Source organism: Mesoplodon mirus, assembly GCF_964341445.2.
Source record: "Mesoplodon mirus genome assembly, chromosome: 1".
In the NCBI taxonomy this organism is placed as follows: domain Eukaryota; kingdom Metazoa; phylum Chordata; class Mammalia; order Artiodactyla; family Ziphiidae; genus Mesoplodon; species Mesoplodon mirus.
Window position 1 is genome coordinate 52207891 of NC_138976.1, and position 27507 is coordinate 52235397.

The 27507-nt window shown below is 36.4% G+C and overlaps 1 protein-coding gene across 1 annotated transcript in view; it reads left to right on the plus strand.

Moving 5' to 3' along the window:
* The window catches only part of PLAA (phospholipase A2 activating protein), a 40065-nt gene extending 12863 nt beyond the window's left edge, over window positions 1-27202 (plus strand). Inside the window, exons 3-14 of the mRNA XM_082621716.1 lie at window positions 2463-2563; window positions 2651-2771; window positions 5244-5411; window positions 6319-6454; window positions 8524-8693; window positions 12298-12455; window positions 13135-13354; window positions 15211-15282; window positions 18159-18227; window positions 20987-21088; window positions 22616-22780; window positions 24068-27202. Coding sequence (XP_082477842.1) covers window positions 2463-2563; window positions 2651-2771; window positions 5244-5411; window positions 6319-6454; window positions 8524-8693; window positions 12298-12455; window positions 13135-13354; window positions 15211-15282; window positions 18159-18227; window positions 20987-21088; window positions 22616-22780; window positions 24068-24633 — 2048 coding nt within the window. The 3' untranslated portion in view covers window positions 24634-27202. The remainder of the gene's footprint in view (window positions 1-2462; window positions 2564-2650; window positions 2772-5243; window positions 5412-6318; window positions 6455-8523; window positions 8694-12297; window positions 12456-13134; window positions 13355-15210; window positions 15283-18158; window positions 18228-20986; window positions 21089-22615; window positions 22781-24067) is intronic.
* Window positions 27203-27507: the final 305 nt, after the last annotated feature.

Consider the following 27507-nt stretch of genomic DNA (forward strand, 5'->3'; position numbering starts at 1 on the left):
TTACCATTTGCTTAGAAGGTGAAGAGCAGAAAATATTTGATAAATATCACTAATGGCTACCACACACATTAAAATATTTATATGTTCCATGTATTTCCTGGAAACTTCCTCTTGTAACCTTCTAGCCTTCTGTTGGATTGGTACTACCTGGGCTAATGTCATCCTGGATTTCCCTATTTCCTAGAGCCCATGTTTTGTCATTCTTAACTTACTCTTTCATTTTAGTGTAATACAGCTGTTGCAGCTTCCTAAGAAAGCTGTGACATGGGGGTTAAATATATTGTATTTGCATATTGGAAAATAGCTTTATTCTAGTCTTACTGAATACTTGATTTTTTGGCTAGACATAGAATCCTGTGTTAAAACCATTTAACCTCAGAATTTTGAAGGCATTGCTCCATTGTCTTTTAGTGTATAACGTTATTTAGAAGTTTGATGCTATTTTGATTCCCCATCTTTTCTATGGGACACTTTTCTGGTCCCCTCCCAAACTTTTGGAGCCTTCTCTATTTCTAATGTTATAAAATTTCACAATGCACGTCCATCTCTGTTTCTCAAAGTGCCTTTCATTGGGCACTTTTGTGGGTTAATTCAATCTAGATATCATGACCTTCATTTTTAGGAATCTTTCTTGTACTATTTCTGTGTTCTTTGCCTCATCTTTCTCCTCCCCCTCCCCAATTATCTCTTTCTGGAATCCCTGTTAGATGTTGGGCATTTTGAAATTACTTTCTAACTTTCCTAATTATCCTTTCCTATTTTTCATATATTTGCCTTTTGGGTCTAATTCTCAGGAGACTTTTCTCCCCCTAGTTTTTTTTTATTATTTTTTCAGTTTGGTTCTTCTATTTTTAGCATTTAGTTTTCTTATTCTCGCATTAGTTCTTTTTTTTTTTTTTTTTTTTTTCCGTACGCGGGCCTCTCACTGTTGTGGCCTCTCCCGTTGCGGAGCACAGGCTCCGGATGCGCAGGCCCAGCGGCCATGGCTCACGGGCCCAGCCGCTCCGCGGCATATGGGATCCTCCCAGACCGGGGCACGAACCCGTATCCCCTGCATCGGCAGGCGGACTCTCAACCACTGCGCCACCAGGGAGGCCCGCATTAGTTCTTTTTAAATATAATATCTGTTTGCAAATAATATTGTATTGAAGATTTTTCTTCTGCTTCCTGAAATTGGATTTGTTTCTTACGGGTCCCCCAAACCCCTTCCCCCTTATTTTTCTGTTTCTTTGTTCTGGTTTTTCTCTTTCGTGTAGGTGGAGCTTGATGATTAGTGGGCTTTGTTAGAGGGTGATCTGATGGTCTGACTTTTTAGATGGAAACCCTCTCGAATGTCTGCATCTGGATTTCTTTAACATTATTCAGTCCTCTAGAAAAGAGTCCTCCTGCCTCATACTTAGGTGGAGTGGGATATATGCCTGGCTGCTGATACTGTGGGAGCAGGGGGACTGTAGGTACCACATTTCAGGATGGAGACTTTCTACTTATTCCCCTTGTGTTTCTTAGGGTTCCTTATTCCAACCCCTTATTATGCCTGGTGACCAGAGTCTAGAAACTCTGCTTCAGTTCCTCCAGAGGATAAACCTCCATCCATTCTCCTTCCTGCAGTGGATAAGGATGTACTTTCCTGACACTGTAGGCTGAGAGGAGAGGTCTAGTGTTTCACTCTGTTGTGTGCAGCCTTTGAATCACTGTTCTCATTTTTCAGGTCCTCTGCTTAGCCCCATCCTCTGTGGAACCTAGTGGCTGGATACTTAGTCTCAGTTTTGTGGGGCCAGTTACTCTGCTTCTAATCACTTTCTGTGTAACCTCCTCCATTTTGCTAAGTCAGTTATGTTGTTTTCTGTTTTCTTTGTCCTTGAAGATTAATACCATTTATAGCATTACTGTGGATAATCTGCCATTTTTAATCAGAACTCTGTCTTTTTTGTTTCCATGTTTTTAGATAATTTTTCATATTTATAATTTTTAGCTTGTACAGTGTTACATCAAGATCATAAGGCATTTAATTAACCATTTCACTACTGTTGAGTAATGAAATGAGTCAGCTTGACTCTAGTTTATTCTGTCATGTTAACCAAAGTGACCCTAAATAACTATATAAATAACATTTGAAAATCATTTGCATTATTTTCCTGTGTAGTTTCTTAGAACTGGAAGGGATTGTGCAGCCCACTTAATCCTGCTCCCTCATTTTACAGTCTAGGAATCTGATGTTAAGTAATATCCCTGAGGTCAGACAGCTCCCAAGTGGTATAGCTAGGACTTGGACCCAGGCAGTCTGGCACCAGAGTCTGTGCTCTTGACCACTGCACCCTTCTGCATTTCCATTGAGTTGAGCCTTAATTAGCTAATACTGTCACTTCATAAAGTGTTTTTAAAATTGTAGTGTTTTAATAACTAGCAAGGTTGAGCATTTTTCTGTATGAAAATGTGTTAATTAATGCCCTTTTTCCCTTTAGTTTGTAGTCTTTCATCTGGAAAATTTGGGACATTACTTAGTGGCTCATGGGACACTACTGCTAAAGTCTGGCTGAATGACAAATGCATGATGACCTTACAGGTACAGTAGTTCTATGTGAATATTTGAGAAAATAATTAAAGATGATGATTCTGTGGCAATTTAACTTAATACCCATTTTCCTCACAGGGTCATACAGCTGCAGTATGGGCAGTAAAGATATTACCTGAGCAGGGCTTAATGTTAACTGGATCGGCAGACAAGACTATTAAACTTTGGAAAGCTGGAAGATGCGAGAGGACATTTTCTGGTAAGATCAGAGTAGACAGCTTTTGTAATCTCTTTGCTTCCTATTTGCACAGGTGATTTTTTTCAAAAATTTAGAAGTTTTAAAGTGGTATTTGAAAAACATCAGTGTATTTGAGCCATTTAACTTGGGTGAATGTAAATTTTCTGACAGTTAATATGTAATATCTTTCTTTTTTGAATTATTTATTTATTTTTGGCTGTGTTGGGTCTTCGTTGCGGTGCGCAGGCTTCTCATTGAGGTGGCTTTTCTTGTCGCGGAGCACAGGCTCTAGGTGCGCGGGCTTCAGTAGTTGTGGCTCACGGGCTCTAGAGCGCAGGCTCAGTAGTTGTGGCACACGGGCTTAGTTGTTCTGCGGCATGTGGGGTCTTCCCGGACCAGGGCTCAAACCTGTGTCCCCTGCATTGGCAGGCGGATTCTTAACCACTGCACCACCAGGGAAGCCCTGTAATATCTTTTTAAAAGATGTACTGAGACCTCTCATAAAATAACCAGATATGGACTAATAAATAGCTACAATATGGGTATGTGCTTCTCTGTATTTTATATATGTAATTTTTGGTACTCAGTTATGTTTTGGTTGTCATTTGAACAAGTTCAGCCTGAAACTTCCAAGCATAAGTCTTATTGAGGGTGGGTCAGTAGTGTTACCTTCATATATGAGGAAAGCATCAGTCATGCTTTTATTAATATTGATGTACATTGTTTAATGATAACAACTTTCAGGCTTTGTTTATGTTGTGGTTTCAGGTGGGTAGTCTTTTAAAACCTCAGCTATCAAATAACTCCTAAAACGAGGCATCTGCTGTCTAATACTAGAACTGGTGATTTATTTGTGGGGCATTTAACATTTTTGGTATGATTTTGTTTGTTTGTTTGTTTGTTTTTCCTTTATTTATTCCTTAAAAGTTGATCAGCATCCTGGATAATACTTCAAGAAGTCCCTGTAGAGACTTCCACCTATCTGTAGGTGGAAAATGGACAATGAGTTGTAGCTAAACATCCCTTTGTTTCTGCTTCCATACATACAACATATGTGTTAAGTTTTTATTAATCTGTTATAGCTAATCTGAATCAGCATAGGAAATACTGAGCATGGGAAAGGTTTTGACTTCTAGTCTCCTTTATTAGAGCACAAACTTCTGAGAATGTTTTGTCTTTTAAAAAAAATTGTGGCATCTGCAATGCCTCAATTAATATTGAAAGAAATGGAATCATATCAAGTTTTTAAAAACATTTAATATCCTTTGATGAGAGGAATAAATACACACACACGTATGTATATATACAATCAACATAACACAAGAAGTTTTCATTCCATAAATTCTTGCCCTTTTAAAAAATCAATAGTCATTAGTTTTTATTTTATCATTTTAATGCCTGCATTTATATAAATTATGAAATATTTCCCTTGGTAAAGCAACAATGTTTGGCTTTATATTTATGTTTGGTTGAATCAAAAGAGGTAGGAATAGGGGGCAGGAAACTTGAATTCTTGCTTTAGCTCTGCCACTGATTGTGTGGTTTTAGATAAATTAATCTCTCTCAACCTATTTCACATTTTAATAAAGTTTACTTTTCTATGATAAAGATTTTATTTCAGGGCTTCCCTGGTGGCGCAGTGGTTGAGAGTCTGCCTGCCAATGCAGGGGACATGGGTTCGTGCCCCAGTCCGGGAAGATCCCACATGCCGCAGAGCGGCTGGGCCCGTGAGCCGTGGCCGCTGAGCCTGCGCGTCCGGAGCCTGTGCTCCGCAACGGGAGAGGCCCCAGCAGTGAGAGGCCCGCGTACCACCAAAAAAAAAAAAAAGATTTTATTTCAAACTCTTAAATAATTGAAATCTTTTTTGTAATCTTAGTTTTTCTTTTCTTGGTGCTTTATAAATATTAATCTCAGTATTATGTGGTGAGAAATTTAGGGGATATTTACTCTTTGTTATATATCTGTTTATATTTTAATATTGTGTATGTTATGAATTACTCTTGTTATTGCGGAAGACAAGTTGAAATGAATTGTCAAGTAAAAATTGGGGGACTTCGCTGGTGGTCCGGTGGTTAAGACTCCGAACTTCCACTTCAGGGGGCACGTGTTTGATCCCTGGTCGGGAACTAATATCCCGCATGCCGCGAAGCCAATCAATCAATCAATAAATAAATAAAGGATTTCCTTTAAAAAAAATTGTGGGGATCAGAATCCTATTTCTGGAGGGGTTTAAGAAATTTTTAAGAAATAACTTAGAGAAGATATGATAAATATAGAATAACTTCCCAAGACTGGTGATAAAAAATACTGCCAAGCCTACAATACAAATTTTGGCTATCAGGTTTTTCTACCAGATAAAAAGTATTTCTCTAACTTGAAAATCAGTTTTTAACATTCACTGGTATGTGTTTTATAATGTTAATAAAATACATAGAGCCATCAACCAAATGATCCATTTTTCTTGATCTATCTTGTTCTTTTTTTTTAATACAGGGCATGAAGACTGTGTAAGAGGCTTGGCAATTTTGAGTGAAACAGAATTTCTCTCCTGTGCAAATGATGCTAGTATTAGAAGGTGGCAGATCACTGGCGAGTGTCTTGAAGTATTTTATGGTCATACAAATTACATTTATAGCATATCTGTCTTTCCAAATTGTAAAGGTAAGACTGTCTTATACTACATATTTTAAATTTTGTATTGAGCATTGTTCTATTCTATCTTGGGGGTGGGCGGAGGGCTAATGATTTAAATCAACTTACTAACTGTAACTTGAGTAATTTAGTAACTTTATTTCATAAGTATCTTTTTCCTAAAGGAGAAAACTGTATGATCATCTTTATATTAATTCAGACTTGATGCTGTGTTGTAAAAAGTTCTTGGGCGGGCTTCCCTGGTGGCGCAGTGGTTGAGAGTCCGCCTGCCGACGCAGGGGACGCGGGTTCGTGCCCCGGTCCGGGAAGATCCCACATGCCGCGGAGCGGCTGGGCCCGTGAGCCATGGCTGCTGAGCCTGCGCGTCCGGAGCCTGTGCTCCGCAACGGGAGAGGCCCCAGCAGTGAGAGGCCCACGTACCGCAAAAAAAAAAAAAAGTTCTTGGGCATCTGAGGAAAGACTTTTTATAATTTATTGGTATAAAGTATAGTGTGTAAGATGTGAGAAATATATAAAAATGTGATTTTTTTTTTTTTTTTTTTTTGGCGGTACACGGGCCTCTCACTGTTGTGGCCTCTCCCGTTGCGGAGCACAGGCTCCGGACATGCAGGCTCAGCAGCCATGGCTCACGGGCCCAGCCGCTCCGCGGCATGTGGCATCCTCCTGGACCGGGGCACGAACCCGCGTCCCCTGCGTCGGCAGGCGGACTCTCAACCACTGCGCCACCAGGGAATCCCAAAATGTGATTTTTTTGAAGTTGTATATTGTATAAGTGACAAATATATAAAATTTAAAGCTATAATTTATAAATACTTTGGGGTTTAAAAATCAGTATGCCTATTTAGAAAGGTGGTATATATAAATGTACTTAATTTTATTTATTCAAACTAATTTTTCCTGTATTCATTAATTTTAGATTTTGTGACAACAGCAGAAGACAGATCTCTGAGAATCTGGAAACATGGGGAATGTGCTCAAACAATCCGACTTCCAGCTCAGTCTATATGGTGCTGCTGTGTGCTAGACAATGGTGACATTGTGGTTGGCGCGAGGTATTCATGTTCTAGTCAATCAATCAATAATATGTGTCTAGGCCTTAGGTAGGTGTTAGAGTGCACAGAGATAAGCCATAGGAATTTCAGGTGAATTGGGGAGACCACAGGCACATTTGTGTTACTAAACAAAACAGTAGTAGGTGTAACAGCTTTTGCACTAATGATACATGATATACTACATAGTATTGCACTGTAAGTTGTGCAGTCGAAACATGAAATTAGAGAAGTTAGAGATTGGTGTGGGCAGACTTTCTGGAGAAGAAGAAATTTGAATTGGGTTTTGAAAGATAATGAAGGAAAATGGTGGAGGAACAATGCTGGGGAACCGTAGATGACAGGGGAAGATGGTAGGGTGGGGCTTAATTATGGAGAACCTGGAATGCCCGGCATTTGTTAGATTAAGTGCTTGGGGTTAAAGGGTTGTAGCTCTTGAGCAAGAAGTGCTGTGATTAAAGCAGAACTTATGAATTATTAAATACATAGGTTAGATTTAACTAGTGGTGACAATGGTCAGGAAACCAAGTTGGTAAGCAATTGCAGTAGTAGGTGTAAAGTTATGAAATATTGACCCTGCAGTGCTAATGGATAAAGGACCAGAAAATGAGATAATGCAGAGGGAAAATGATCAGAAGGGGGGTGTCAGAAAAGGATAGAGTTTCAAACTTTGGATGATTAGAAGTCCACATTAATAAAAGTGGACAAGAGTGACAATTGGTTTGGTGAAGAAGGTGATAACTTCCTGGGATCCAAGTGGTGATAAGCCACACTCATGCAGATTGGTCATGGGCATTTGGACTGGGTCCTAGTTTAGCAACTGAGACTGAAAATCAAGATTGGCACAGAACTTCCAGAGTCAAGCAACAGGGCATCTTTCTCTGAGGGAAGAAACATAGAAGGGGAGGAACAGAACTAAAGACTGAACTTGTGATACACTGTGGGTAGAAAAAGAGAAGCCAGTAGCCCAAACAAAAAGCAATCCAGATGTTGAAATTCAGAGATGGAAAAGAGATTTTGGAGGGACATTGTGATCAGTGTCAATAAGTACATGAGGGGTTAAGGAATGGAAAGTTAGGAAAGCTTTTGGATTTGCTTTGAAAGATGTTAGTAGTGACTTTTTTGACATCACATTTTCATAGAAAATGATAGAAAAGGGTAAATGAGAGGAGACAGATAAAGAGTTTTTTGAAGAAATGGATGAGGGAAAGGATTATAGACTACTGTGGCACTGAAGGCAAGAGGAAAAAGGGCGACAGCCATAAGGGATAAAGTGTCTAATAAAGCGGATGTATTTTACTCCTTGGCTGGGCCAGAGGTTGATTTGTTGGTTTAGTTATTTTCACCCTAAAGTCATTTAAAGTTGAAAAATAAACAAAGGGGTAACACTGCTGTTAGAAGAAGGTTAAGTAAGAAAGTTTTTCTGTAGAGTTGAGTAGGGTTAGTACAGTTGAAAGTGGCTAACTTGCCTCCCCTACCCCAAAATTTCACAGAGAAATTATGGAAGTGAAGTCATTTTTCTGAGAATAGAGGCTGGGACTGCCATCTAGTCCAGAGGTGAAGCTGTTTTTTTCTTGATTCGGGTTACATTGCTAGTTAATGGCATAGTAAGGACAGGCTCCATGCGTTTCTAATGAACGGATATCAAGCATCTAGTATTTTCTAAGCCCTATGCTGGGTATTTGAGCCCTTTATAAGTTAAACAGTTTACTACCCTTCTTTATACCATAATACCTATGTGTGTAATATTCACTTTAAAAGTGTATGCTATGTCTGTAGATTTTTATGATGGTAAATATTTAATTTGGAATTGAAAATTGTGTTAAATATATATTTCTTTGTTCTTTGCCAGTAACTTTTTCCTTAAATAGTCTTTTTCCACCCTTTCCATTGCTTTAGAAAGTAATAGAGGGTAGTGTGCTGAAATCAGCATAGTTCTATACTCAGCAATAAATACATAGTAACATTTTTCATATTCACAAATACAGATTATTTTTGCTTTGGATCATTGAAGTGTGATAATGTTAACCTACTGTGGCAGTGACCTAAAATCAGTTTCTGTTTCCCTATAGTGATGGTATTATTAGAGTGTTTACAGAATCAGAGGATCGGACAGCAAGTGCTGAAGAAATCAAGGCTTTTGAAAGAGAACTCTCTCAGGCAACCATTGATTCCAAAACTGGTGATTTAGGGGACATTAATGCTGAGCAGCTTCCTGGGAGGGAACATCTGAATGAACCTGGTAAATATTCCAATGTATCTAGTAGTAAAAAATGCTATCATGTTTGCCTTTTGGAATAATGAGTGACAAGAAAAAAAGATTGTTTTGTTAAGTCATTCAGTATTCTCATTGCCAGGTACTGATCTTTGAGACTTTTTATTATGCATAACCACAGTGAAAAATCATGTTCTTTTTGCCTCTACCTCACAGTTTTAAAGACTTGGAGCTAAGTTCCCATAAACAGGAATCTTTTTTTCTTTAAATAAATCACCTAATACTTAGCTCATATATAGTAGGTGTTTGGAAGTCACTCATTTAATACCTTTTGGTTGATTGGATTCTCTGAGAGGTTGTACAGACTAAAAATAAAAATGAGTTTAAATAAAGCAATGTCTGCTTAATGCGTTAGGGATCATTGATTTTAAAATCAGAGGACAGTAGTTGTCTCAAATGAAATCTTAGGTTGGATATATCCATGATCCCTTGGTCCATGGACCCCTGGGGATTCTGAGATCCTTTCAGGATATCCATGTGGTCAAAGCTAGTTTTATAATACTAAGATGTTATTTGCCTTTTACACTGTGTTATCATCTACATTTATGGTATAAAATCGGTGGTGGGTAAAACTGCTGGCTCCTTAGTACATAGATCAAGGCAGTGGCACCAAACTATTCAGGTAGTCATGGTGTTCTTCACTGGTTTGCAGTCGTCATTAAAAAAAAAAAAAAATGCCATCTGCCCTTAGGAGTGTCCCTGATGAAGCATTAAAAATTAATTTTGGCCCTTTAGTACATGTCTTTTTTAACATTCTGGATGACAAAATGTAAAGTACACATACAGTTTACCGAAGTACCATGTACCTCAGGGGTAAGTACTTCTGCAGTCATTTGAGTTGCAGGCTGAACTCTCCCTTTTTTCAGGGAATGCCATTTTTATTTCAAAGAGCAACTACGGTTATTCAGGCTTAGGTATTTGGCAGATATTTTTTTGAAAATGAACAAAGCGAGAATGTTACTTTAAGGAAAACAACTGACAGCATTTGTTGCCAAAGATAAAATTCAGACTTCCAAATGAAAATTGAAATTTTGGAAAACTTGTGACATTAGTGGTAATATTAACAAATGCAATTGTTTTATATTGAATAATGAAATGTGTAATCATATGGAAGATCTGCATAGCTCAGTGAATCAGTATTTTCCAAATGACCAGTTCATGGTCTTACAAAATCATACATGGGTAAAAGAACTGTTCAAAGTATAAGATAGACCAATGGATTTTAGTATAATAGAGCATGAAAAATTCATTGATACAGTTTCAGATTCTAAATTTGTAACCTTTAGGATCTACTACTTGTAGAATATCCACATTTTTCTGAAAAGGCTATTAAACTAGTCCTCTGTTCCTCAACTGTATTATCCGTGTGATGCTGGATTTTCTTTGTATACATCAACCAAGCACCAGATTGCAACAGGTTAAATGCAGGGGCAGGTATGATAATCCAGCTGTCTTCTATTAAGAGAGACAGTAAAGAGATTTACAAAAATGTACAACAATGCCAGACTTCTCACTAAGTTTTTAAAACTATACTTATTTTTCATTGAACTATTATTTATTCAATATCTAATGGATCTATTACTGTTTTCCATGAAGTAAATATATATATATATATATTTTTTTTTTTTTTAGTAAATATATTTTTTGCTCTTCTCATTTTTAATTTCAAATTCAGTAAATCAACTGATATAACCTACATTAAAAAAAAGCTGTTTGGGCTTCTGAATAACATTTCTGATTGTAAAGAAACATTGAAACCAAAAGTTTGAACACCACTGTATTATTTCATGTTTTTAATATTCTTACAGTTCTTTGGAAAAATGTAATCTTTTTGTCTCTATATATACACAGTCAATAAATATTTACTAGGTACCTACTGTCTGCCCTGCATTGGTCTAAGCTCTGGGGAATACAGATAACAAAAGGGACAGAAATCTCTGTTCCCACAAATTTATGTTCTACAGGAGGAGACAGATAATTAAAAAGTTAATAAGTAAATATAGAAGTATGTCAGATAAGTACTATGGGAAAAGTAAAGCAGGTATTGAGTTTTAATAAAAAATAAAACAGCAGTTTGAAATTCAGTGGTCAGGAAATGTATAATACTTAGGATAGTACTGGTTGCTGTAACAGATAAATCCTAAAATGTCAGTGGCTTAACATAAGAGAAGGTTATTTATTGCACATTTAAAGTTCAGTTGACAGCAGGGTATGCTGGAACATGTTTGTAGAATAATTTTACTCCTCTAGGTCACTCAGAGACCCATGCTGAAATCACCATCTTCATCATGTGCTTGCAGGGTCCCCTTGGTTATAGATATTCAGCCACCTGACAGCATAAGAGGGGAGGGTAGAAGATGATGGAATAGGCCTAGAACTGGCACTTATCACACCCACCCAGATTCCACTGACCATTACTCAGTGTAATCTAGGGACTACAGAATGTAAGGGGGCGGAATAAGGTAGTCTTCGACTAGACAGCTACAGCTCTACCCATTGGAATAGGAGCAGGAATCTCTGGAGGACAGCTAGCAGTCTCTGCCACTGAAGGCCTTGCTGAGAATGTGGCTTTCAGGTAAAGTCCTTAAGGAGACAGGGGAGCAAATCTTGCTAACATCTGTGTGGAGAATGTCATAGGCAGAATAAACAGCCAGTGTTATAGACTCTAGGGGGCTCCAGGGCCTATAGTAGGAGGCCATTGAATCAGTACAACTGAGAAATAATGGTGGCTTGTACCAACGGGTAGCAATGGAGATGGTGAGAAGAGGTAGTCTTTTAGCTATATTTTAAAGATAGAGCTGATGGAATTTGCTGAAGGATTAAAACTGAGAGAAAGGAATCACACTCTTCTACTCTTTTTGGCCTGATCAGCTAGAAGAATGGAGAATCATTTACTGAAATGAAGTATTGTCAGAAGATACTCGTTAATAAAACTTGTTTTATTTTTGATCAGCCAGCTACTTTTTAGTAGAATCACATCTTTTTAACCATCCTTTATTTAATAGAGTTTTTTTTTTAATAAATTTATTTTTGGCTGCGTCGGGTCTTCATTGCTGCGCGCAGGCTTTCTTTAGTTGCGGCGAGAGGGGGCTGCTCTTCATTGCGGTGCGTGGGCTTCTCACTTCTCATTGCGGTGGCTTCTGTTGTTGTGGAGCATGGACTCCAGGCGTGCGGGCTTCAGTAGTTGTGGCACGTGGGCTCAGTAGTTGTGGCTCACGGGCTTTAGAGTGCAGGCCCAGTAGTTGTGGCACACAGGCTTAGTTGCTCCGCGGCACGTGGGATCTTCCCGGACCAGGGCTCGAACCCGTGTCCTCTGCATTGGCAGGCGGGCAGATTCTTAACCACTGCACCACCAGGGAAGTAGCAATAGAGTTTCTTTTAAACCATTATTTTCTTTTTGGCCAGTTTCCAGTAGAATTACATTTTAAAATATTTTGTTTCATAAAATTTTCTATTAAACCAAAATACATATTCTTTTATATATAAACTTTAATGTTAAACCTTTTCTATCTAATGTTTGTAAATTTTACTCTGCCATTCTCTCTTTGATTCTTAAAATTTTTATTTTAAGGTACTAGAGAAGGACAGACTCGCCTAATCAGAGATGGGGAGAAAGTCGAAGCCTATCAGTGGAGTGTTAGTGAAGGGAGGTGGATAAAAATTGGTGATGTTGTTGGCTCATCTGGTGCTAATCAGCAAACATCTGGAAAAGTTTTATATGAAGGGAAAGTATGTCGACTTCTTTCTAATTGCTCTTATCTTAAAGCATTAGACAAATTAAAAGTTTTCGTTTCCCTTTCCCCATGCTAATAAAATTTTCTTTGGTGTTTTGACATTTAAAAATAGATTTCAATGGGGAGATTCTCAGTCTTGAAGTAGATTTTTTCTTTTTTAATATCTTTGCATGTAGAGAGAGCTGCATTTGTGATGGACACCGCCATTATTTGCCTTTTGGTAGTTACATAGATAAGCTGTTCCCAACCATTTTGGATTAGGCGCTTCTGTGTCACCTTTCATCTAATGCTTTGTGCCTAGCTATATTTAACTTGACAGGCCATGAGGGACCCTGCAGGGCTGTGCTTATAATGCCAGCATGTTTTCATGAGTAGGGTAAGGTAACAGCTAATACTTTTGGCCTTGAGATCAACTAACTGGAAACCATCCTCTGGTCTTACAATTAATATGTAGTAATAATCCATCCCCCACATCTACCTGCCAGTGAGCTTCTATTCTTGCACCACATGCATATGGTTGCTATTAAACATTATTTGCCAAATGGAAGATTTTAAAATTGTGCTTTGGAGAAAGTTTAGCACTATAATTATTACAATAAATCTGTGTTATGTATGTCATTAATTTATGTGAACAGATAGTAATCACTTATCTCCTTTTTATATTCCTATTAAAGGAGTTTGATTTTGTTTTCTCAATTGATGTCAACGAAGGTGGACCATCATATAAACTGCCATATAACATCACTGATGATCCCTGGTTAACTGCATACAACTTCTTGCAGAAGAATGATTTGAATCCTATGTTTTTGGATCAGGTGGCTAAATTTATTATTGATAACACAAAAGGTCAAATGTTGGGACTTGGGAACCCCAGTTTTTCAGATCCGTTTACAGGTAAGTTAGGGTTTGTATTAAGCCTTATATACTTCCACCAATGTTGATTATTATTTTTTCTTTATTTGTTGTCTTTAAACACCTATTATGATTAGCTGTTTAAATAAAAACCAAGATCTACAGCAGGTTTTTGCTGCAGATATATATTTTTGAGGCTTAAATTATATAGTAATTTCGTATTTATGGAAACAATTGTAAATCCTTCTCCTTCAAAAATACAGCCACACTTTAAACTAAATAAAATTAAACTGAAACTAATTCAGTCATTTGAAATGAAAAGAAACCTGTAAGTTCCTTCATGTTATTGCTTCTTTTTAAAATATATATTTTGGTGAAATTCAGTAAATAGAAATTCTGTTTTCATATGAGGCTAAACCAGTTAGTTATGCATCAAATCTAGAACTGAACTATGGGTAGTTTTAGTTTACATGTTATTTGTATTCCACATGTTCATTTTAAGTCAGTTGTTTATAACATAGTATACAGCGCCTAAAATGTTATTAATGGGATTAGGTTCTCGTGCCAGTAGTATTATCCCAGTAGTATTAGTCTGAGTCTGGGATCCTTGGAAATGGAGTTTAATTCTAGAAGTATTAGCTTGAGCTCTAGGCCCTGGGAACTGAGGCCATGGTATGGGATAGATATAGAGCTGGCCCTATATCTATCTTTTCTTAGATATAGGGCTAGCTCTAAATAAAAATTTGAAATTGACACTTTATTGTTAATGGGTTCCTGTTATTTCTGACTCTGTCTTTCATGTGCTAGTGCTGTTCCTTGTATTGCAAGGATCCCATATCCTCTTCTTGTCTCAGGTCTTTTTTTTTTTCTTCTTCCCGCACAGATGCTTCATGCTCCTAAATTATCTCCTCTCCTTCTAGTTCAAAATTCCATTGTTTGTTCATATAATAAAGTTAATCTGACCTGCATGTTGACTTAAACAGATTATCAGACTGATTCATTACGAACTATAAATGATAGGACCCTCCCAGCAGATGCACTTGACAGAACAAGAAAAAAAAAAAGTTTATTACCTGGATATTTCTGTTGGTTGGAATATCGGTCTACAGTACAAAAGAGTACTGTATTTTATAATCTATCTTGTGGGATGGAGGACAGATATTAAAGCAGCTGGCTCTGTCTGGAAATCTGACAACGATTTGGCTTTTTTGCTCCTCTGAAATTCTGTCAGCATCCTTAGATATATCTTTTTGTAGACGCCTCTGATTATTTCCCTAGAGATACTAACAAAACGTACTCACACACACCACACATTTGTAAATGTATAAATGGGAAATCTGTTTCCTTTGAACCACTCATCCCCTTTGTAATTTTCTCCAGTAGGTTGTAAGCTTCAGTGGATACAAGCAATCTTGTTCCCTGCTGGATCTCAGCACTGAATGCACTGTTTGACACATGAATTAATGAACCCAGGGGTTTTCTAAAAGATTCACATTTGGTGCCTGTGGTTTGATAGCAACAACAGCAGCCGGAATTCTAGTGAATCCATATAGGAACAGGAACTGATTGTACGTGTATATTATTTAGGTCAGAGACCAACTGCAATTTATCTTTTTATATTTGAATTCCTAGTTATTTTAATATTTAAGTGCAGAAGCTAAGATATAATAAAGGATTAAAGTTAACAAAAACAAAACTTGGAGAATCACTGAAATTTTAGTTTCCTACTAACCTTTCCAACTATAAGTCTTCTGACTATAACTCCTCTTGTTCTGTCATGGGACAGCCTTGCTCTTTTATTTCTCCCCACATTTAGAGTCTTCTGATGTAAGCATCGTGCCATTTATGAAATTCAGGATTCTGGCGTACTTCAGATGTTTCTTTGTTTGCATGCACAGGTGGTGGTCGGTATGTTCCAGGCTCTTCATCAGGATCTTCTAACACACTGCCTGCAGCAGATCCTTTTACAGGTGGGAAGCAGTTTTGATCAATATGTCTTTCTTCACTAAATGTGTAACATTTTGTATTATATAGCTTTACATTTTGAAGATATTATCCAGTAACTGATAATTCCCTTATTATCTGTGTTTCCAATTTTGATGGATCTCCTTTTCTTTAACTTCTAATTTTTTCTTTTTCCTCGAGTACTTTTATAGCTTTCCTCATGACTTTTAATGACATATTATTAAAATGCATCATTTTCTCCAGTGGTCCTTCCTGAAAGGAGAGCAGCGTCATTAAGATCATAGATTTTAGAGTCAGACAGACCTTGATTCAAAATCTGGCTCTACCACTTACTTGCTATGAGAAGTTGGCAAGTTACTTAACCTGTCTGAGCCTATTTTTTTTATCTGTGAAATTAGATAATAGGGGAATCCACCAACCAAGACACAGCATGAGTGCTATCACTGGCGAGATGCTACTGATCACGAGCAGAGAAGGAGCCATGTGAGTCCCTGAGATTGGATGGAGCAGTGCAGTCAAGAAGTTTGCCCAGGCATAATTTGCCTTTAGCATGGAAGGAGACAGTCCACCCAGCTACCCAGGATTAGTCTTCCTAATCTAAGTTATTAATGGCCTTCATGAAGCCCTGGAAGTGTTGGTGTCTCTTCAAAGTGACTTTATTTACCAAAGGTATGCATGCCTCAGCATCAACACTACTGGAAAAAAATTGGACTTTAATGCAACTGAAGAAATCTCTGTTTTCAGAATAGCATTTGATGTATTTTATGATGCTGTTGTTGGATCTCCAGCCAGAGTTCCTGGACAATATACCAAATTTGGGAAGAAATTCATAGTATTTATGGTATCTATTGGCCTTGCAGACTTAGTACTGTGAGCTCTAAAAGTGGCCATAGAGTCCTTTCTAAACCATAGATGGGACCAACACACAACCTTGGGTCAGTATCATGAAGTTGTGAACTGCTCTCAGTGAGCTTCCCTTCTCCTGAGAATGCATTGATGGCCCAGATGCAAATAAATAGCTGTACCCTGTGCAGTGTACCAGTGTACTACAGAAACCAACTATCAAGCTAAATGTTGTGATAGCATGATGGCTATTAAGGAAGTCTTTGGTGACCCTGAAAAGGCAGTAAAGATCTGAAGAGTAGATAAGATGATAACTTTCTCTATCAGCATATTCAGGCACAGTGATGCTCTGAAACTTAGAACAACAGAGTTCCTGAATCTCATTAGCAGCTTTTTTGTGGAACAGAAAGAATATACCAAGCTTCAAACAGTACCAACAAAATCAAGAGAACAACTGGGGCCATCGTAACTGGAGCATGTCTCACTGTTGCACAGTGTCAGTAACTCAGAAGATGCACTTATTATGGAGATGTGCAAGATAGCATACTAAAAGTCCAAGAGAATTACGGAATTAATAGGTTAACTGAACCACACTGTTAATAAAAGATAGGTTAAAACGTTTGCCATATTGAGATATTATAAAAATTAAGTGGTATAGTTCATATAAAGTGTTTAGCAAAATGCCTGGTATATATTTAAGCCCTCAATGTATGTTAGCTATTACTATTGTTGATGTTGTTCCTCCAGTTTTACCAACAGCACTGGGGCCAAAACATTCCCCATCTTGCTTCTAACTTAAGGTCAATCTTAATTCTTTTTTCTTTTCCTCATTTATATGATTCTCAAACGTTTAATGTCAGTTAGAATCATATGGGATGATTGTTTAAGTTAGTTATTGCAAGGTCCCACCCAGAGATTCTGATACACTAGATTAGTAAGGAGGTTAAAAATACTCAGAGTCGGATCCCTTCCCCAGGAATTCTGATTATATGGTCTTGGATGTGGTTTGCTGTTTAGGTAGTTTTAAAAGCTCCCTATTGGTTTCTAAAGTGAAGCTAATTTGGAGAACTACTAGGCTATTATGGGCAGGCCCTGGGAGTCTGCATATTGAACCAGTGACTCTCATTCAAGTGGTTAGAGAACCACATTTGGAACAGTGTAGGACTACCTTCTGCCTCATAATAATGCCTTGGGCAAATTATTCAGCCTTCCTCTTCTAAAATATTATATAATAATGATCTCTAATTAATATTTAAATGATTCATGCATATAATATGCTTAGCATGCTAGCCAGCATATGGTAAAAACTCAGCAAGTCCACTTATTCTGTGTTCTTCATTATTTTAATGAATCCTGCACATCTGCAGTTTTGTGTTTTAGTTTTGTTTGCTTTTTCTGTATCTGTTGCACTGGTTATACCAACTCCTGAATATTAAGCTTAGAGGGGCTAGAACAATAGCTCATCTTTCTTCTTCCCACAAAGGCTGATCCAGGACTCCGAACATCTCCAAATCCTGCTGATTCTCTCTCTGCACTTGTTTTTCCTGTTTCTTTCTTTCTTTCTTTCCATTTTCAATAAAGCAGCTACAAGTATTCTCAAATTTGAGACTGGGCTATTATCATAGCATCCCTAACTCTTACCTAGTTTCTTTTCTATTTGTCTTATGTGCCAAGTAATCCCGTCTCTATTTCAATAAAATAGTGTTCACATTTCATTATGGAAACTTTTGACTTTCTTTCTCTCCAATCTATTAATGCTTTTGTAATTCATTAAACTTCTATAATTATAGTATATAAGGCATGTAATATTTATTTTATAACTTGAGAATTAATTTTCCAGCTAATTTTATTGAGATCTAACTGCATGCCAGATACTGTTCTAAGCATTTTGCTGTATTAAATTTACAGCTGTTTTATTAAGATGTCATTCTGAAGTGTGACTAATAATGAAAATAAGTCATTCTGTGTAAAGAAGGAGCAGTTTGAACTTTATCATTTGCTGTTACCTGTGCTTACTAGGAGTATTATTGCATTTTAGGTGGTGGTCGGTATGTACCAGGGTCTGCAAGTATGGGAACTACCATGGCTGGAGTTGATCCATTTACAGGTACACATTTTTCATTTCCTCTTTTTTTTTTAATTCATTAGTACTTTTATGTAATGAAAGTTTAAGGAAATTGGCATCTTCTTCTTGCTGGAAAACTTTTTATACAGTAAATCAAGACCAAACTTTTGACCTGGCTTTTATGGTGTTCTCAGAATTGTGTCATTACTGCACATTAGAATCATCTGGGGAGCTTAGAAAAACTACTTCAACCTCATCCCCAGCGATGCTTACTTGATCTAACGTTGCTCTGGGTTGGGGTCTTAGCGAGAGTAGTTTTATAATTTTCTCATGTGCAGCCAGGATTGAAAACTGCTGTTTCTACTGTGGTAAGGCTGGTTTCCTCACTATCCTTACAAAATCTGAGTTAGTCCCATCTCTTCTGCTTCATTCTTTTATACTTAATGTGTTTAGAATATTATTTACTACATTACACATTGAGAGGACTCAGGAGAGAATTTGGTTTTACGATTTAGGCCTGGAATATTTGGCTTTGTCCTGAGCAACTAACTTTTTTTATTCTTAGTATCCAGCCTAGACCCTGACACATCTTACTTGTTTAGCATTGTTGAATATACACAGGCTTACTTTTTTACTCTGTATAGGCTGCCGTAAAACGCAGAACTGAATTTGTGGTTCACCTCTTGTAAGCTTGACAGATCTCTTGGCATATATATTTCCCTATTTATTATTTTATACAAGAGAATATGTGTGATATATATGTTATTGAGCATAATAAAATATTCATAAACCCACCACTCTACTTGAGAACTAAGTTGGTATATGATTGTTTAAGCTGTTTTTTCATTGTGAAAGTAACATTGGTTGGCAGTATTGAAGTTTAATGTAGTAAGTAATTAAGATTAAGGACTCTGGAGTGAGAATGCTTAGATTCAAATCTCAGTTCCACTACTTTTTATGTGTTTTACCTTGAGCAAGTCATTCTCTTTCTGTGCCTCTCTTCTTCTCATTTGTAAAGTTATATTTACTTCCTAGAAATAAGAGTTTAAAATTACGAAATATATGTAAATCATTTTATACGGAATAAATTCTTAGTAATGTTATACCTGTTGTATTACAAAAGACTCTTAAAGTTAACAGTGCTTCCTCTCATTTTTAAGAAATTAAAGTTTTTAACAGTTTGGTGTATGTAATAGACCTTTGTATACCTTATCTAAGCAACTGTCACCTCTCACCTAGACCAATGAAATAATGGCCTCCAAGTTGGTCTCTCAGTCGTCCTCTGTTTATGCCCCTCCCTTGATTAAAAACCCTGTAATAGCTTTCTCTTGCCTTGCATCACATTCCTCTCTGCCTTTTTTCTTCCATACTGGCCTGCATCAGTGTCTTGAGCATGGCATGCAGTTTTCTACCTCAGGAGTTTGATACTGCTGTTGTCTTTGGGAATATTTGTGCCCTCTACTTTGCTATTTTGACCACTAATTATTGTTTGGCTTTTTTCCCTCCTTTTTCTTTTTTATTTAATTTTGCAGTATAGTATTTATTAAATGAATTCAGTGAAACTTCCTGGATATGCACATATACCTCTTGCTAGATCCTCTAGTCTATCATAAGCTCTCAATGCATCCTATACTTTTCCTTCAGAGAACTTTTCATTGTACTTAATTGTTTGAATGATACTTGATTTGCAGTCTCCTTACCACAACTAGACTCTAACAACCAGGAGTAGAGGCAGTGTCTTTGATGATGTCAATAAATATTTTATGCTTTCTAAGCAATTAGAATTAATTTTGTGCACTTACCTCATTCTTCATTTATCTACCTTCCCCCTTTCTATTCCTAATATACTCAGAAGATTAAAATGTTTTATTCATATTTTTGCAAAATACCTTCATTTTACGTCAGAACAAAAACGTTGTATAAATTAAGATTTGAGATGAATGTAAGACATAAATGAGATTTAAATTATGCTTTAGTTGAAGTAGCTTTATTCACTGAGTATTGTTGAATTTTCACCTTGTGGCAGTTTTTTGTTCATCATCAGATACTGAGTTAGTGTTACTATAATGGGGACTTAAGAAGTAAATACGTATGCCCTTCAGGAGCTTATAATTTGGGAGGGATTTATAAAAATGCTGTAGAAAATGATTGGAGAAAATGACAATGCCTACTACATGATTTGGAATGAGAAAAGAGAGATCAGTATGCCTGGAGAAGAAGGAAATGGAAAGTTTCATAATTGTTTGTGTTCTTTGATATTTTAAAAACTTTCAATTTAGATTGAATCTTAAAAATATGAGAGAAGGGGCTTCCCTGGTGGCGCAGTGGTTGAGAGTCCGCCTGCCGATGCAGGGGACACGGGTTCGTGCCCCGATCCCGGAAGATCCCACATGCCGCGGAGCGGCTGGGCCCGCGAGCCATGGCCGCGGAGCCTGTGTGTCCGGAGCCTGTGCTCCGCAATGGGAGAGGCCACAGCAGTGAGAGGCCCGCGTACAGCAAAAAAAAAAAAAAAAAAAAAAAAAAAAAAAAAAAAATATGAGAGAAGTAGAAAATATGAAATGGAAAGGCTTTGTTTTACAACGAAGCTCCCATTCCAAAAACTAAAATTTATTATATTAACAAATATATACAGTATATAAAATCTTATTGATTTATTTTCTTTTTTTCTGAAGTTGGTTGTTATTTTATTGCATGCACTGAATAGTTATGTATCTCAGTAATTTTGAAAACAAAAGTCAATTAGAAAAATCTTGCTTTTGACCACTCTGAATGATTTTCACCTTCTTCTATTCTGTAAATAGGGAACAGTGCCTACCAATCAGCTGCATCTAAGACAGTGAATATTTATTTTCCTAAAAAAGAGGCTGTCACTTTTGACCAAGCAAACCCTACACAAATATTAGGTAAGTGTATTTTAATTAAATAGTTTTCTCACATATCCACAGACTCCTTGAGTTGCTCTCAAGGCTGTTTCTGTCCTAAGCATGTGCTGGGAACCAGGTGCTTACATGATACAGACTTGTATTTTGGTATTACACAACTGAGTCAACTAAAAATACACGATCTGATAATGAACACTAATACTTTATAAGAAACCTTACACAAATATAAGTAAATGCTTTTTAATGACTTTAATGAGAAAAAAAATTAAAGGGGAAAAATATTAGTCACATTCCCTAAGCTCTTCACTGATTTCAGAAAAAAATAATGAAAACAAATGAGTAAAGCATTTAAAAAACAAAGATCTTGTCTGTAAAAATGAAACTGCTCAGTTGGCTTTCATTGCTTTTTCTGTTAATGTTTTCCTCAAAATAAAATGACTAGGTTTTGTTTTTTGTTTGTTTGTTTATTTTTGACTGAGAGTATTACTAGCTCTGTTTTCCTCAAAGATTATGGTGAGAGTCTATTGAGATAAGATAACATACATACCTGAATATGTGACAGGGTGTTATTGTTTTGGGGAGGTTTGTTTTGTTTCTCATCATCCTTCATACTATCTTTATAAAAATCATTCATAGGTCTTTTCTTAATTGTTTTATTTTTGACACAATACACTTCTGGACAACTTAACATTTTTAAACTCTTGTACAAATATAAAAGATCTCTTGCTTTTTTGCATTCCCTTAATAAACTGTTTTAATATTCTGTTAGTGTTAAGCAATTTTTAATGCCAAAGAATAATGAAATAGATCCAAGTTTCCAGTTATGATAGATAAAAATTTGTAAATTTGGACATTGTGTCTTCTTAAACCTTTTGTGATGGAAATTTGGGCTTTTTTATTCTTTGAGATGAAAATTTTTGAGGAAATAGTGTTAGATGACTCAAAGTAACATTAATGATGACAAAGATGCTGATATTGAAGATGCATGTGAAGAGTTTGAAAGAAATAGTTTCATGAAGTGTCAGTATTGTGGGAAGCAAATTAAATATGTTTTTTTAAAAATGTGATGTCAAATGTGCAGATGAAACTAAGTCAATAAATTAAATATAAATACACATTTAGCTTTTTGACTATTTCATTGACAGTCATAGAAGTTGCCATAAGTTGGCTAAAAGTTGTTATAAATTTTCTCTCTGAGAAAGTAGGGGATTGACTTATATATGACATAATATTACTTTGAAAAGCATTCAAAATGATAACAAATATGGTATACTTAAAAACTTATTCAAAGCAAAAAGCTTGAGAATATCTTAGAAGACAACAGGTAACATAAAAATCATTACAGTAATCTTTCTTTTTCTATACTGTACTCAGCTTAAAATTACTCCCAGGCCTTATTCTTGTTTTATGGTCTTTGATAATTGCTGTGAAAAGTCTTACCTCCCAATGGTGTGTGGTAGAGTACTCTTATTGAAAATGTTGGCATTTGTGTGATACATCTGCCTAATTACAGTTAGAGAATATTGAAGGTTTGGGTTTGGGTTCTAGGTAAACTGAAGGAACTTAATGGAACTGCATCGGAAGAGAAGAAGTTAACTGAGGATGACTTGGTACTTCTTGAAAAGATACTGTCTCTAATATGTAATAATTCTTCAGAAAAACCCACAGCCCAGCAACTTCAGATTTTATGGAAAGCTGTTAACTGGCCTGAAGGTACAGAAACACTCTTTAAAATGTAACTAGAAAGCAGAAAGTATATCTTTTAATTTCTATCCATACTACTGGTGTTTCTAGATTAAATAAAAGTTGACATGTTAGTTGAAATTCACATTGGGAAAAACTTCACTAAAAGGATTCACTATACCACTGTAACTTTACCACTGTAACAAAGCAAGCACAAAGCCTTGCTTTGGTCACATACCTTAAGAGAATCTGAAGGTAATGTAATGATCCCATACATGGACCATTTTGTATACTCTTTCAGAGCATTTGTGGATTCCCTGCAAGCCATCCATGAAACTCTATCTAACCTGTTAAACATAGGCTACAGACGTTTGCTATAAGTATGTTTTCTTTTATTTAGTTAATTCTTTTTTATTCCAAAAGTGTCCTCTTCCTCATTATTTTTTCGTGTAATTGATTTATTGGAGAAAAAAATCATTTTTCCTGCAAAATGTCCCGTATTTTGAATTTGGCTGATCACTTAATGTGTTCCTCTATCTCTGTTTTTCCTGCTAGACATAATTAGATTCTTGTTCAGTAGTTTTTTTCAGGTGAATATCCTTTATAAATGAGGTTGCATACTACCTTTATATCACAGGGCCCATAATTTCTGCTTTCCTCACTTTTAATGATGTTAAGAGTGTTGAGCGCATGCATTTACATGGTGTCTACCCAGTCCCTTAAATATAAATCCTTCCACCAATGTGTATAATAAGCATCCTGTTGGCATTTGTGAACTGGAATTCTCCTATAAAGAACTTTCCCTCAATTCTTTGGTCTTGTTTTAGGATTTTTTTTTTTTTTTTTTTCTTTTTGCGGTATGCGGGCCTCTCACTGCTGTGGCCTCTCCCGTTGCGGATCACAGGCTCCGGACGCGCAGGCCCAGCGGCCATGGCTCACGGGCCCAGCCGCTCCGCGGCATATGGGATCCTCCCAGACCGGGGCACGAACCCGTATCCCCTGCACCGGCAGGCGGACTCCCAACCACTGCGCCACCAGGGAGGCCCCTTGTTTTAGGATTTTTTAAAAGCAGGTCCCAATCCTATTCTTTGCACAAAGATTTATTGAATACTAACTGTATGTCAAGCTATTTTAATAACCCAGGAGAGTTACCATATTTTTAAAGTAATGTGATCTTGTAGCAATAAATACAGTCTCTATAAATATGAAAAATCAGTTAACACAAGTTTCAGAAGTATACACATTTTGTAAAGCAGGCATATGATTTTTAATGTTTAAAATGTCTTTTTAACATTAATGAATTTTTCTTTTCAATAGATATTGTCTTTCCTGCACTTGACATTCTTCGGTTGTCAATTAAACATCCCAGTGTGAATGAGAACTTCTGCAGTGAAAAAGAAGGAGCTCGGTTCAGCAGCCATCTTATCAGTCTTCTGAACCCTAAAGGAAAGCCAGCAAACCAGCTGCTTGCTCTCAGGACTTTTTGCAATTGTTTTGTTGGCCAGGCAGGACAAAAGCTCATGATGTCCCAGAGGGAATCACTACTGTCCCATGCAATAGAACTGAAATCAGGGAGCAATAAGAACATTCACATTGCTCTGGCTACATTAACCCTGAACTATTCTGTTTGTTTTCATAAAGACCATAACATTGAAGGGAAAGCTCAGTGCTTGTCAGTAATTAGCACAGTCTTGGAAGTTGTACAAGACCTGGAAGCCACTTTTAGACTTCTTGTGGCTCTTGGGACACTTATCAGTGATGATTCAAACGCTGTACAATTAGCCAAATCTTTAGGCGTTGATTCTCAAATAAAAAAGTACGCCTCGGTATCAGAACCAGCTAAAGTAAGTGAATGCTGTAGACTTATCCTAAATTTACTGTAACAGTGGGCTAGGGGACTGAGATTTTAAATTGATAAGTTTTTTTTTTCTCATATTTCACATGAGTGATTACAGATGATGAAAAGAATGCTGTGGATTAAGTAAAATTTCAGATCTTGTAAAGTGGGGGCGGGGGAGGTGAAACAAAGGAGAAATAAAGTTTTTGCACTGATGAACTGTGAAATTTTCCTGGGTAATGGGGATAGGTTTTTTAATAGTTCAGAGATAAATTAAGAATGAGCTGTGACCAACAGCAACACAACTACAGTGGTGTAATTCCCTTACCTTAGCAAACTAGGAGAAGACAAGGGCTTTTATTTATGTAATCTGCTTTACTACTTATACCTCCAGACTGTTAATTGTTGGTGGTTGTCTTTTATTTAATTTCTGCTCTACTCATTTTCATCGCTGGATGCTTTCAACAGCACTGATTGATTTCAAGGTCTTGTTTTAGGACAACTACTTTAGAATTTTTAAAATTAAGTTTGTTATAAATTATTCCATATATTGAAAAGATATAAAATAATTTCTTCATTTAAGTTCTTTGTAAATAGAAAGTTTGTTTGATGGCTCATTTTTAGTTCAAGTAAAAGCAAATTACTAAGCTGTGTTATGTGTATCAGTTCAGATAGATGAAGCCCCAGATTAACTACAGGCTTATGATCCAGTTTCTTTTCCCCTTCACTATTTGAGGTAACTTCATTATTCATTCCAATTTCGATATGTGATTGTCTATTTTTGGTCATTGCCATTATATCAAAGGGAATTTGGAATGTGTTGAATATTATCAGGCAATTGAGTGAGCAAGAATACATCAAACTGTTATTTGCAAGTCCAGAGACTGTCATGGGAAATTAGTATTTTTGAGCCTCTAACATGGTCCCGGTATAGTGCTAAACACTTGGATATTTAATTCCCAAATCCTGTTAAATGTAGGGTGATGTTATCTCTATTTTCAGAAGTAAAGATAGTGGGATGAATCATGATGGAAAAAGGAAAAGTACAAACCATGCCATACTTCCTAGAGAGGGAGGGGTCACAAATTTGTCTATGAACATCCTAGCAACTAACACCAAGAAGGAACCAACCCATTAATTATATAATTTACTGTGTCTAAGAGAACCTTAATTTCTTAAGAGAAGTGTAACTATTCTTAATCTAAAATAGCATCATTCCCAACATTTATGATATATAGAACCGTGAATTTCCTGGCTTAATGCCAAATTGCAGTCTAAGAAGACCAGTTCTTCCCCAATAAGAGAGGAATGGTTTGATTGTCTAGATTAATCCAAGGAAAAACTTTTGGAATATCAAAAGAGAATGGGTAAAATGTAAATTGAGGGGATATATATTTTGCTAAGTATTAAATTGCAATTTTCTGGTGTGTACCCAGACGTTAAATATTGTTTGCTGGTTCCATTAGTTACCTGTGCTCTGCTTTTTGTTGAATTGGGATTTAGGGGGTTAAGTCAAAGTTAAATGACTGCATTAAGAGTATAACTGGGTCAGCCTGGTTCAGTGCTTACAATACAGTGCTTTCTTTTTAACATGTCATGTTTAGCATGCAATTGTAAGTACAATTTATCTGCAATATTTTGAAATACTAGGTACCTTTGTATAATGGTAGGATGTAAAGTCTTCATTAAGAATAGTTTACTCTTCAAAATGTAAGGGGTGGCAAATGGTAAACACTGTTTGCTTCCCATTAGTGTACAAGTGTTTTTATAACCACTTTTATTATACTGTTATGTCATGTTTATTGAAGAAAAATTACAAAATACAGTTTAGCAAAAAGGAAAAAAAATCCCACTTGAAAGATAAGTGATAAGTGGTGATCTAATTGTTTTAAAGATTTTTTTAAGTTACTTTTTTCCATGATTCCCTTATTTTTTTTTCTGAATAGAAAAATACACATTCATTGAATAAAACACACACACATTAAGTAAAAATTGCCTATAATTCCACTACCCAGAGAGAATCATTCTTGACATCTTGTGCCATATCAATTGGTATGTAAACATGTTTTATTTTTTTAAAAAAGGATTGTATTATACACATTGTTCAATAACTTGATTTTTAAACTTGACATATAGTACACATATTTCCACCTTAATAAATATAATATTATGTTATATCGATGTGCCCATTTCCTACTATCTGACATTGTTTCCTATTTTCAGCTATCAAGCAATGCTATGGCAAATCTCACAAGTTTCTTACTAATTCCTTAGGATACATTTTATACTTGGAATTGGTGGGTCAAGTTAATGCACATTTTTAAACTTTGATAAATGTTGCCAAATCACCTCCAGTGGTAAAAGTCTTGGAGTTAATGTCCTTCATATTGCGTTAGAAACAGTTGCCTGCAAAAGAGCTAAGTTATTGTCTCCAATTCATTAACCATTATAGTCCCCCTCTGGCATTACATTTTTAAAAATGAGCATTTTAGGGAATTCCCTGGCTGTCCAGTGGTTAGGATTCCATGCTTCCACTGAAGGGGGGCAGGGTTCAATCCCTGGTTAGAGAACTAAGATCCCCCATGCCACACGGTGTGGACAAAAAATAAATAAATGAGCATGTTATGATTTTTTTTCATGACTAGCTGAATTTATAACTAAATAACAATGTGACAAAATTTTTTTATCTACCTCATAATCAAAATAAGGGAAGAAGCATAGCTAAAAACCTTCTTCACAAAGATAATTCTGGGGATAAGACTGGGTTATGGCTTCCTTAGCAGTTATCACTGTATATTATGGTTATTTTGTGAAAAAATAATAAAATGTATAGAGGATCATTAGTGACGTATCATCCTTCCTAGAGGTCTTGAGATATAAATTACCCACCTGAGAATAGGAAATGTTATTCAATCATTAA